Source organism: Caloenas nicobarica, chromosome 2 (assembly GCF_036013445.1).
Source record: "Caloenas nicobarica isolate bCalNic1 chromosome 2, bCalNic1.hap1, whole genome shotgun sequence".
In the NCBI taxonomy this organism is placed as follows: Eukaryota; Metazoa; Chordata; class Aves; order Columbiformes; family Columbidae; genus Caloenas; species Caloenas nicobarica.
This window is the reverse complement of record NC_088246.1, coordinates 100,647,638-100,660,983: the sequence shown is the minus strand read 5'-3', so window position 1 is coordinate 100,660,983 and position 13,346 is coordinate 100,647,638. Positions and strand designations below refer to the sequence as shown.

Sequence of the window (13,346 nt, the reverse complement as noted above, 5' to 3'; positions counted from 1 at the left end):
CTTCCAACAGCTGGCCAAGTCAGCAAGGAGGGGAGCGCCTTCCTCCTCCCACATATAGGGTGAGGAGGGGCATGAAACCAGGATCACAGATGTGTTATCACTCCTGCTTTGAATCATCTCGCTGCTGTGGCACTGATAGACCTTGCGTTGCTGCCAATCTGGATTTAATCACCATCTTCTGTTTGAATGCAGGGCCACAAGCACCCTCAGGCCACAGCTTTGGTCAGCCATCTTTAACAATGTTGTGCACATCCAAAATAGCAGGAAAAATACAGCCAGCAAAAATCTTCATATCAATATAGCAAGGAAAAAAAAAATCCTACATGTAAATATGCACATGACTAAATTCTGCCCTTTGTCTCGCACCCATACAACTGAAACGAAATAAAAGCCCAGTTTCAGCCCTGAAATGTACAAACATTGATGGAAGTACAACTCGTATTTACACCCAGGCTCAAGCTGATTAGCACTGGAGCTGTGTAAGTATAATCCAGCACTGCATCAGAAACTACTTTTACATGCTCTGCATAATTTTAAGGCAAATATATGTCTTTGTGGCTCAGAGAAATGTAATCAATCGGTCCATCTCTTCGGTATGGACTTGGCTGCAGCTCCTGCAGGCCTACAGAAAATCATTGTTTCTACATCTGTAATCTGTAGAGCTGCATGAAACTAATATTTGCAGATTCTTACTGCTTACTCTGTTCATAGAGAAATCTGTTTTTCAGGGGAACCATCATCTAGGAGCTCTTGTTGATTTTAAGCACTGGTTAGCATTTCTGGAAAAACTTCTTAGATAGTGGGCTTTACTGTTTAGGTAGTCACACCATCAGCTCCTTTCCCCTGTGTTTGCACAAATCTTTATCCAGGAACCATTTAAAATAATAATAATAACAACACCGAAACCAACCAACCAACAAAACCCAAGCAGGACATGATAAGTAAGTGAAAAACGATTTAGGGATTACCTTTGCATGATGTACAGGGACGCTGGAGATTTTTGTTGTGTGTTTCGCTGGCTGTTCACCAACCTACCAATCCCCAACCCCATGAAGAAAAGAAAAAGGCCAAAATCTGAGGACAGTACGGTATTAAGGTTGCCTATCTCCTTGGCCGTTTTCAGAAATAAAAGTGGTTACTCACAGAAGACACACAAGAGTAGTTATGGGTAGCTTTCCACAGTAGAAAAGAGATATTTTCCCACCTACTTCTTTCAGCTACCTGCAGTCATAGAAATAACTTTGATGCCTCAGGCTTGAGAGGGGACCCATAGCTAGATTTGCCACCTGTGTCAAGTGGCCCCATACTAGCACGGCCAGACCCTGCTGCTGCCCTTCATCCCTGCAGAAGCAGTCTGTACATCGTGTCATTTCCCGAAGACCCCAACCTGCACCTAACCCTTAGCATTTAAAAAAAAATAAAACAAACCTTAAAAAGTGGAAACTGAGCACAGGAGCCACCTTTTCTTAGTCTTTTCTAGTTGGAGAATCAATGACTTCCCATGAAGCCAGAGAAAAGTCATGAAGAACTTTTGGTGGTGACGCTATTCTGATCTCTTGTAGCCTGAGTGACAGAAAGGGGCTAAGGATACGTTTTCAATATTTTTATAGAAAGATATCATTATGGCATAAAGCTAGTATTGGTATCTTATAATCTTTCGTTAGGTAGTTCTGAATGCACTGTGCTGTGACTTTAAATAGCATAGAAATATCTATTACTATAACATAGAATACTAATAAATAATTCCTATGGCAGAAGAGCCTGTGTATTTGTGAAACAAATGTGAAAGCAGTGAAAAACTTCACTTTCCTAAATCAACTCTGATTTCCAGAATTTTATACTCAACTTTTTAATCATTATGTTTGAATAATATTAGGGTTTAAGTATCTAATACACTATTTTAGATTAGGTTTATCAAGTATCTAATAAAGCAGAATGTTCATCTCCTTTGTCTTCTGGGTGAGGACTCTTTTACTACAGTGTAGTATCTTTTTGTTTTAATGCTGCTCTGCAGTGGATTGCCAGCTCGTTAATTTTTCTGCTATAACACCCAAATCCCTTTGCTGATCAGTGTGCTGGATGATTGATTCCCTGCTCCCAGACTAATTTTTTACATTGGACTGCATTTACCATCTGGTAGATAAATCACCCAAAACACTCAAATTCGGAGTCTGGTTACAGTGATCCTCTTTGTTTGCTCAGCCAGCAGCATGAATATCACTTGCAAATGCGGAGGTTGTGTTCTCTCACCTGGATAACTCTTCTACATCACAGACAGAGGGTTTAATAAAGAGCACAGAGATAATGATAAGCCTATTCTCACTTTAAAAAAAAAATTAACAATAGGCAGCTGTTCTTTGTGTTTTCTAGCCAAAATTTTTGTTTCATGCCTACCATAGCCACTAGTTTCTAACATGAAAAAGAGTATTTCTTACAGCTCAGAACCAATTTTGCACATTTCAAATGTATATAACTATTTTCACAAATACATTCTTTGTAGGTGTAAACATCTAAGCAAGCAAAGAAAATGACATCCTTTGCAGTTAAACACAGAAAAAATACAATGAAAAAAACTGCCTTCCCAACCCATGTTTTATATGAGAAAAAAATGTCTATAACCTCAGTAGGAGCCTGCCTTTTTTATTTTCACTTTTATAACCTTGAAATGATACGTCCGTAAAATTATACTTCCAATCAAGGCGGGGAAAAAGCAACTCTGCCTCTCAGAATTGTCTAGGTAAACTTCTGTGAGAGATGGAAAATGAAGGAAAAGCTGCTGGAGGGATATGGTGCTTTAGGAAAGTTAACAGTCCATCTCCCCACCACTACCCATGGCAGTATCGCTCGGGGGGGGTCCCTTTCTTTAGCCTTTCTGAGGATTTTCTGCTGCTGTCCTCTGCTCCAGAGAGCCCATTCGGCACAACGCACTGACCTCTGCCTCTCCCAGGGGGATCAGATAAAGGCAACACACAGAGTCAATACTAATTAGCAAAATGTAAACATTTAATTAGATGAATGCTTCCCTGAGTTTTAAAGCAACAAACTGCTACCCAGCCACAGTTTTTAATCACTTTTTCTATGGAAATACCTCTTGGAAAAACTGTTTGAGATGTCTCCATCAACCAGCTACAGACTTTATAACTTGGTCTTGTGTTTTATGGACAACTTAGGGATTAAAACTTACATTTTCAAAAGCACTCATTTTGAATGCCTAGTCTGCTTGTGGCATTTTCTGCAATGACACCTTTAGCTAGAGCAAATCTCGAGCTTTTACATTGCATTTGTGAAGATTCTTGTTTATATTAAAATTTTAGTGGAAATTTGTCAACTTCTGCAAATGATGTTTATCTAATCACTCATTCTTTGTAGTCATATGTGAAAACATATGTGAAACAGTCTCTGAATAGGAGAACAAGTAAAACTCTCGTAAGGTGCAACTAACTCCTCTGTATGCTGCAGGTTTAAGCAAGGGAGCACTTTCTCACCCGCTGCTGAAATGTGTGTTTATAGAAGGTTTTTCTGTAGTCGTACAAATGGAGATGTGATGGCATGATTTCATTGTGGGCTGTGTGTTTCTTCTTCCATAATCATATACAGTGCTCACATGAGTTAGTAACTGAGACCAGCTAAGTGCTTCTTAAAGCAGGACTTTTTGGTCAGGAGTAGGTGAACACTGAAATGTGTCAAACCCCTGAAGCCGGATGAAAACATGCCAGCCTGGGAAATAAACAGGGCTGGATCTGGGGTGAAGCAACTGGAGCTCCTAAAATTGAGCATTTGATGTTCGTCTTGAACACGCTACAGTCATCAAGGGCAGATTAACCAGAGTTTGCACAGACCCAGCTCTCTGGTTCGCCTCGCCACCCCCATTCCCCCATCTGCTTCCACATCGATCCTGTGAGACGGGCCGCAGAGGAGATGCCCCAGGGCCATTCCTTGAGGAATCCGGCTGTCGCCTGCCAGCAAGCCAGGCAGCTGGGATCAGGCTGCCTACGAAGGCTTTGCCACCAGGCAGAGCCAGATTTCAGGAGGTTTTGGCCTCCAGACCACAACTGAGAAGAACCATTTCATGTCCTGAACACCCTTTTGTCTGTCTGCCAAGAACATCGTACCTGTCCTCTTCTCCAGCGGCGCCCCACAGGATGCTCTATGCATCTTATGAAAGCACAGAGAGTTTTGCACCTATTTAAGACACACAACAGAACGGTGAGGTCTCAGCCTGGTAGAAATGGGCTAGCGGTGGAGCTGGCAGCTACCAAGAGTAGCAGGCTCCTTCAGAAAAATTACTGACAGTTCTGTCTTGTTCCCTATTTTCTTCCCTTTCATTTTCACATGTTTTCCTGCTGGTCTTAATTAACACTATTTTTGAAGCATGGATGAGGATCCTGCCAGCTTGCACGCGGTTATATAATGTGAGTGTTTCAAGACTGTAATTGTAACTAAATTTATTTTTCTTTCTAATACCTCAAAAGAGAGGTATTAGAAGGATTTAATTTTATTTTGAATCAGATCCTTTAAACATTGTTGCTGTAACACATAATCTATTATCAGAAAAGTCCTGTCTTTTCAGTCCTTAGAAATTGTCTACTATAATGAGAATTTAAATTAACCTAAAATAAATCCCGATTTGCTAGTCAAACACCGCCTCCTCACAAACCACATTATGATCAATGAGGCAGTTTTAGAGCAACTTAAAAAAATTGAGCATTGATATCAGTGTAACATTAAATTGCTCTCTTAAAGAGAGAAATTCACATCAGCAATATATATGCAAATGCACTCAGAGCCTGGTCAGTCTCCCAGGTCCCACCCAGCCAAGTCTGGGGATGCAACTGGGCCAGCAAGAACAGAAGTCTTCTAGGCACTCTTCTAGACCTGTCTTGTAGGTAGTCTTCTAGCAAAGAGATCCACTGGCTTCTTGATCCTCACTCTAAAGAACACAGAAGTTTCCTGGTAAGAATCCTTAAGGGAAAAAACTGACCTGACATTTTGATTTTTAAAAATAAACAAATAAATAAATTTAAGAACACATGAGCCAGAAATCCCAACTATTTAAACAACTAATGGCACCACTAGATATCTACCTAATAATACAAGATAAAGCAATTCTGCTCTCAGATCTCCTTGAAGTCATCTGTGAATTAAACTAGAACTCAAGATACGCTGTAGCTGTTCATCAAGACAAAGGGACAGATTTAAGGTTCTCCAGGAAAATTTAATTTCATCAGATCACAATTTTGATGGCGAAACTTACTCCTAACCAGATTTTGTCTGCATCTTCTTATCCTTTTTTGGAACAAAAATATCACACAAAGACAACCCATTTTGCCAAAAAATAGTTTAATAAAATGAAATTTATTATGGATTGATGTAATCAAACCAGCCCTTCTCTACACACTTAGGAACTCCACAAAATACAGCTCCACCCTCTCGCACTCTTTCCCTTTTTCTTCCTATATTTCTCTGTATTTCTGAATTGTTAGAATTTCAAGATGATCTACAAATAAACTACAGCAATTAGATTAGAGAGGGCTATTTAGTTTACAGCACATCATTTAATTATAATCTTCTTATTATCTAAAGCTATTCTTGGGATAGAACCATTTTTGGTAAGAATCATTTACAATGAACTTCCTTGGTCTTCGGTTCTATTGAACAGTACAGACTGCTTTAAAAAAGACAGGCTTTCACCTCAAAAACACCAAAATGTCCTCTATCTCTACTTTCATGCCACAGCATCTGTAGGAACTTATCCAGGGGGATACACAGCAGTCTAGACCCAGAAGAACAGATATTTTTTTTGCACACTCTGCTGCTCGGTATTTTTTCTTCCCCAAATGTTACAGCTACAATTATTCTGGGAACTACTGCCACTACCTGCTTTGTGGACACTCGCCAAAGTCTGACCACAGGCCGGAAAAGTCATAAGCACTTTCAGCTGAGGGATCAATGGTGGAACGTGATCATCTCTTCATAGGAAAATGGTAAATTGAGCTTCCTGTCGATATCTGGGATTCTCTGCTGTCGTACTTCTCTACTTAAAGAACTTGACCACAGATTCTTTTTTTTCAAGTCCAAATAAATCTTAACTCTAACCTTTATCCAGCCTACTGTAAACTCTAGAAGAAAACCAGCAGGCTATAAGTACGAAATCCTTATCCTTACATCAATACCAAAAAAGGGCCAGACTGCTCTTATTAAACACACTTCTTGTTTTCCTTTTAACAGGAATTATCAGAGAGGTTTTGGTACCGAAATAATGCTTTCTTGGCAATATTTTCCACAACAAACAAAGCTCCTCTTTTCCCCTTTTCAAAAAATGATGAAGAAATTGGACTCAATCCAGTCCCTTTAGTCAAGCCTCAATTGCTCCATCACACTACCAGTTCCCACTAGTGACAATGATGGAGTGACACCTGTTACAAGATTATTTGCTGCTATTCTGACACTTTCAATTTTATTTCCTTACCTTTCGGCTCTTTAATCAGCATGAGAATCTGTACTGCAGGGACATTTCATGTATAGGTAATTACACTAAAGGGAAACAAATATGTGCATGTTACTGTCTGAGTTTTAATTTCTCTTTTTAATCATTGTTCTTACATTTTACTCATAGCTGATTTATATTCATGCCTTACGATAGTTTCTCAAATTGAAATGTAACCTCACTGAGTCCAGATCATTTACTTCAGAAGTTCGATCAGCACAAACACCTATCACAGTTTGTTTGTCTTGACTGTTACAATTCATTTACAGGAACATAAGTCATAGTATCTTAGATAAAATAACCAATTACTCTAGTCCTTTCTAGCATTTCAGATCAAGTTTATCCATGCAAACATAAAAAGATGTGTACTTCTCAAAACAGATAGGGTAGTTTACCTGAACCTCTACCTCTCTTCCATCCTCTCCCTTTACATTCTTGCCAACGTGGCTTCGTATCTTTAGCACAAATTGGTTTGGCCTTGTGTAATGATATACCAAAAACAAAAACAAAAAAAACAAACCCTCCTTCACTTAATCTTCACAAAAAACACAAAGGGTATGTCTGTTCCAGCTGATAAGCATGGATGAAAGCCAGTCTTGAGGCCACATCTCATTCTGGTTCAGAGTCCCCACTGAGCCCAGGCAGAAGCTAAGGCCAGCCTCCAGAGACTGGCAGTGCCTGAGCTTTACAGCCTCCCAAATCCATGTTCACCTCTGCCATGTGGATTGGGCACAGGCAGGGCCAAGGGAGCTCCATGCTTGTGTTCAGCTTTTCCCTGTCACAGTGGGGACAGTCTGGACCCAAGCTTCAGACAACACACAAGCCTTGAGTGAGAAAGAGCGTATATAAAACTCATTTTGGCCAACCCACTCATAAACTCAAGTCTTCACCTCACAGTATAGATGTAGTAGACAGGAGTAGCTTTAGAAGTCTTCTTATCCCAAGGAAAAAGGTGACGTTTTCAGCTACAACAACTCATACATAATAGGTAATATGCCTTAGAGTAGCAAAAGTTCATCCTTGCTTGAACTCTAGGACTGTAATTTGCCAATAAATACAGATAGCATTTTTGAAAGCATATTTTGTCCTCAATGCTTATATATCTTAGATGCCTCTGAGAAATAAACCCTTGCAAAGGTGACTGAATAATTGTCTTCCAAGGAAACTGTTTCCTTATGCATTCAGAGCTTGTGCCCCAAATGTTGTGTTTCTAACCCAACCATATTCTTGTTTGTTTAGGTTTTTAGCACTTCAAAAATTCTCCTTATCTCACTCTGCCACTGTCAAACCCCTTTGGAAGGAAGGAGAGTTGTCAAAGGCAAGAGCAATGTTCAAGCAGAGATGGTTTCCTGATCAGGCAAGGTATTCCAAGTACTCCCCTGCTTTGGTTTGGCCTCTGTGTCCTGAGATTTTGCCACTCCCCACCACCCCCACCAGCCGTCAAGCACTGAACAAGAGCACACACCGGTAGCCCGCACACAGAATGCAGAAGATATGTTCTTCACTTCTAGTTCCTGGATATAGCAGGTGTGAACACATTACATACACCACATCAAAGTGCTACACAGATAAGGCTTGAGCAGGTAATATTTTTCTGGAAATGTGCATGCGATGCCTCTTCTGCTAGCAATGGTATCCAGCCATGGTAAGCTTGGGGATCCCTGATGGAGGGAGTCTGGAGAACAGACTTGATGGCATCTAACAAAGTAATGGAAACAGAGTCCCTAATCAAGCAGCCTCTGCTGCACATGAAGGACATGGGGCAACAAGAACCTCAGCAGGAGACGCTGAGGAAAACGACTTGCAAATTCTGACTGAGACAACATTCATCAGTAGTGGAAAGCAGACAAGAACAAGGATGAGGCAAAAAGAGGTATTATTTTTCTATGGTAACATATGTAACTCCAGTGACAGTAGCCATACTTAAAATGCACTGCTCCTTCTTTGAGTGTGTGCAGTAATCAATAATTGATGTCATTTTTCTCTTCTGTTGTTACACTACACAGGCTTGTGATCACGCTCCTGAACGTTCATGCCTTATCTGCATTTAAACTGGACCTCCTTTTGCTCACCTCGCTAACTTTCTGTGCCCTTCCCAACCCTTCTTCCTCTAAACTCTGTTCACACAAGGGAAAAAGGCATGCTTTAAAACAGAGGGAGGCATATGATGTCTTGTCCATCCTCTGTGAGTTGCTCCCACTCTTGGCTTTGTATCTTTTCTCATGCTGCTTCCTTACTCCTTTCTGTTCACGTACCAGTCAACAACTTCCACTCCCACCCCTCTTCGGGACTTGCTCTTGTTGTCCAGCCTCCAGATGCTTTCATCCTACTGATGATGTCTGCTCCTGCCTTCCCTTCCTATCACATTTTAAAATATGAAAACATTTAAGTTTTGCTTGTGCTTGTTGTACTCATGTTGGCTCACCATGTTCTCTGCTTCATGTCCCTGTTTTTTTCTAATGTTTCCATACTCTCTGTTTGCCTAATTTACTCCATGAGTTATGTCAGGGCAGAAACCATTCCTCTAAAGCATATTGAAAGTTAAGATAATGTGTATATGGGGAAGGATGGCTCCACTATAGCTTTCTCTGCTGTTCTCTCTGAAAATTTACAAGTTTTTTGAGAGCTTGTACTTCCGCGCTCAATAAAGAGCCCATCATACATTCAACCATTACCCTATCACTGGATGGATATTTTAATCTGTCCCTGCATCCCCTTCCCTCCCCCTAATTGGTAATTTCCATCTGCTTTTATCTACAAACTATTTCAGACACGTTATGATTGTGCAAACGAAAAGAAGAAGAATTCTGTGGAAGAGAAGGTGTCCTTAATTTTTCCTTGACCTCATTCAATCTTCAGTAAGCTATCTTGAAGCGGTTTTATCTTTAGTCACTTCACTCAGAGAGCATTTAAGAAACCAAGGGCAGCATATGGCCTATGAGACTCACAGAAGTTGTACGGAATCATCCCAAACAAGCATAGTTTATCACATGAAGGAGCAGCAACCTGAAAGGCTTACCAACGTTGTTCAAAATCGCAGGTGCACAAATCCAAACCAATGCACTGAGCTATCTCTCTTGTCAAGTCCGTGTACCTCTCACCAACATCCTCAGAGTGTGGTCAGTTATGATCAAATTGCAACCCCGGTGGCTGCCACACGTGTGACCGGAGCACATCTCACACCAGAGATTCAACCGGACTGAAACCGAAACTGAAGATGCCCACATGCAGTGTGCGTCTCTGGAGAGTACCAGCAGATTAAGAGCTCATGAGCTGACTACATTTTGTACTTACCTTTACACTCCAGATGCTTAATAACCCCCTGTAGTTCACAGTCTTTACTAAGGACACAACTATCTTATAGCCTGAGCAGAGAAGCAAGCATCACGCCAACCTGCTCACGGACAGCCAGTGAATATCAGAAATGTTACAGAAGATGACTACAGGTAGCGCTGGGAATATAATAATGTCTCTAAAACATCACTCCTAAGATTCCCTTTTCCAGAGACACCAACTTGTTTTTTACCCCATTCTGGGTAAAATGAGGCTATTTCATTTTCCTAGCTTAGCAAATTATGGACTGACACATGAACAGACACATTCAATTCCTCATCGTCATTAACTGCAGATATGTCTTAATTCTCTGTTTCCTGTTCTAATCACTTGATTATATGCTCTGCCCTTAGATGATGCAATTATATCACAATTTAACAAAAGACCGAGCTGCAATGCCTGTGCCAAAGGGGCACAATCAAGGTTGAAAAGGCTATCTTAATTTTCCTGTTGTCTGCCTCTGTCTGCCACCAGCAAACTTTTTCTTAAATGGTATACTCTGGAGGAATAAAGGTGAGGAGTTCAGCATTTCCTAAAAATAAAAAAATAAAGGTAGCCACATAATCTACTGATGATAAAATTTTACGAGCTCAGCAACCATCCCAGAAAGTATAAGAAACTGTTCCAGAGCAGCGGGTCAATGTGATGCAAATATTAAAATGAGAATATAATGGCAGAGAGAATTTTACTTCTCTGAGTATGCAAAGTAATTTAGAGAGTCCAAATGTTTGAAGAAAGAGTAGTGATAGTGGTTTTAAGTTTAACTTTCGGTATAAATAGCAACGTACATTGTAGCAGTCCACTGAGAAAGGTGCTAATACCAATGTCTGGCCCCACGCTAAGTATAGGAAAATCACCTTTTGCAAGGAGTAGCTTATCCAGTAAAAGTTAATGAAGCTATGCAGAGCTAAGTGAGGGGAAAATCTGTCCCAGATACTAGGTGTTGATATTAGTTCTTTTGAAATTAATGTTGAGAACTGAAACACCGCCGTCTTGCGTGAAACAATTAACACATAGCAGAATCTGACTACTGTATTTTTAAGTGAATTTTTCTTTCCATATTTTTGTAGTTACACTAAAAATAGCACCTGCCATACATACATATATAGCACATATATTTGCTTCTGCCTATTTTTAGCAGAACCAAAGCATTCTGAATGCCTTCAATACAGCATATGCTTTTCTAATTCCAGGTTGGAAAGCCCTCTTTCCGTGATGGTTTCTAAATAACTGTATCCATGCGTTCCACAGTATGTTAGAAACTTCCTCATATATTTCATCAGCCTTCCATATTTAATCTCACTGATTTATGCACATGCTGTAGTCTAATGACCCACATGGCTCTGATGGGTAAGCCGCTAACGCCAGTGACACATTAACCTATTAACCTCTCTTTAAAAATAACCATGATATTCATACAAACAGAATGCAAAAGGCAGCAGTAAAACAGCAGCATTGTGGTATCACACGCTAACACAGTAGATATCTAAACTAGCTAAAATGAAGAAAAAATGAGCATATCAAGAGTGAAGAGCAGTTAGATTTATTATATTGCAAAATCATTTTGCCACAGTTTGCTGGTCTGTGAATTTGATAGTCTGCTTTAGCAGCATTATCCATATTATAAAATGGAATTGGGAGGAAGATCACTATTCCATTCACTCATTTCTTGAAAGCTGTTACACAGTTTGGGGACCCTATCCTGGGAGGTATCAAGAGCTTTTCGAACGTGGAAATTGCCTTCCGAATCCCGCTGAAGACAATGGGAGTGCTCTGAGCATAGGGTAAGAAACGTTCATCACCTTGGAGAAGGCACTTTGTGCGGCTCTCGCTGGCGATCCTTGCAGCGGAATAAACCTATCAGTTTAGAACGCAGTAGGAGGCATAGACAGCAATTTTTGAGAGAAAAATAAATAAATTACCTTTTCTAACTATTAGTTTTAGAAGAAAAAGCAAGTCTTTCTAACAAATCATAAACTTTATATTGCACGCATTTACTTTGTTCTACTTTAAAAGCACCATATCCCTCAAGATATAAGAAAACGTGCCACCGTCATGCCAGACCAATTCACCTACATTGAAACTGTACTATACCAGCATATACTTATGCACAGGATGGGCAGACATAATAAAGCATTCTCCTGTCATGCAACCAAAGCAGGAAAAAAATGCCTAAAAAGCTGCTGTCTAACCTCATCCCGAGTTAATCCACACAGCAAGCGGCAGCAGGACGGATGGTGAGGCTACCCCGGCTTTGGGGTCTGGGCTGCCCACACGAACAGAGACCGAAGAAAGAGCCCGTGTGAGCGCCGTAAGGGCTCGGGCTCACGGCTGCCTGCCGGCTCTTCGCCCCCTGCCCCCGGCAGGACGGAGCGGCGGGGGGCACGGGGCGGCTGCGGGCAGCGCCCGGGGCTGCCGGTGCGCACCTGCCGGCACGGCGGCGAGAGGGCGGAGGGGAACAACAAAAGCCGAGAGACAGCGGCAAACTCCGTCCTTTCGACGGGGGAGCCGCTGGAGAGGGGACTTCCCCCGCCCCCGGGGAGGGGGATCTCCCCGCCGGCCGGGGCGCCGGTCCGCCGCAGCCGGGGCCGGGGCGGGCGCCGCTCCTTTGTTTTCCGCCGCCCGCCGGGCCGGGCCGGGAGGAGCCGGGGGGACCGCGCTCAGCCCCCCACGTACACGCGTGGGTCGCCCGCACGGGTGGGCGCGGAGCCCGGGGGTGCGCGGAAACCGGCGGGGCATTACCTGAGCAGTTGATGCCTTTCCCCTTGCCGCCGCCCTGGCACTCGGAGCCGGGCAGGGGGTGGGAGGCGCGGCCGGCGGGCAGGGCGGAGAGGGCGAGCACCAGGAGGGCCGAGGTGTAGCACAGCGCCAGGGGGGGTCCCGCTCGCAGGAGCGGCCGGGCGGCGGCCGGGCTCTCTCCCAGCATGGCGAGGGGCGGCCGAGGAGCAGCGGCGGCGGCAGCGGGATGGCGGCGGCGGCAGGCCCGCAGCATCAACCGGAGCCCGCGGCGCCGCCCGGGAGGGACCGTCCTTTCTCCGCCGCGCCGGAGCACACCTTCAGCATCCCCGTCGCGGCGGCCGCAGAGACCCGCCGCCGCCGCCTCCGCCGCTGCCCGGCCGCGGGCAGGGCTGGCCCCGGCGGTGCAGCGCGTCCCCCGCAGCCCAGCGGTGCGGCGGCCGCCTCCGCTCCTGGCCGCCGGCGGGGCCGCCTGGCCCCGGCCGCGCTCCTTTGTGCGCGGCGCCCGGCAGCGCCGCCGCTCCGCCTGCAACAAAGGGAGCGGAGCCGAGGCGGCTGCTGCTACTGCTGCCGCCGCCGCGGAGGGGGAGGAGGAGGGAGGGAAAGGGGAGGAAGCACACGTGATGGCAGCCCCCTCCCCCGGGACCGGAGGGGAGGTGAGGGGCTTCTCCTCGCTCGGCGGGCAGGGCGAGCGGTGGCGGCAGCGCCCGCCCGCGCAGCGGGGCCGCCCCCGCGGGGAGCGGGTGGGGAGAGCCCGGCGCGGCGGGGGCCGGGCCGGGCGGGTGATGGG

General features: G+C 44.0%; 1 protein-coding gene across 1 annotated transcript in view; it reads right to left on the bottom strand.

Annotated features, from left to right (window-relative positions):
* TMEFF1 (transmembrane protein with EGF like and two follistatin like domains 1) overlaps positions 1 to 12,812 on the bottom strand; it is a 126,959-nt gene extending 114,147 nt beyond the window's left edge. Inside the window, exon 1 of the mRNA XM_065629092.1 lies at positions 12,563 to 12,812. Coding sequence (XP_065485164.1) covers positions 12,563 to 12,812 — 250 coding nt within the window. The remainder of the gene's footprint in view (positions 1 to 12,562) is intronic.
* Positions 12,813 to 13,346: the final 534 nt, after the last annotated feature.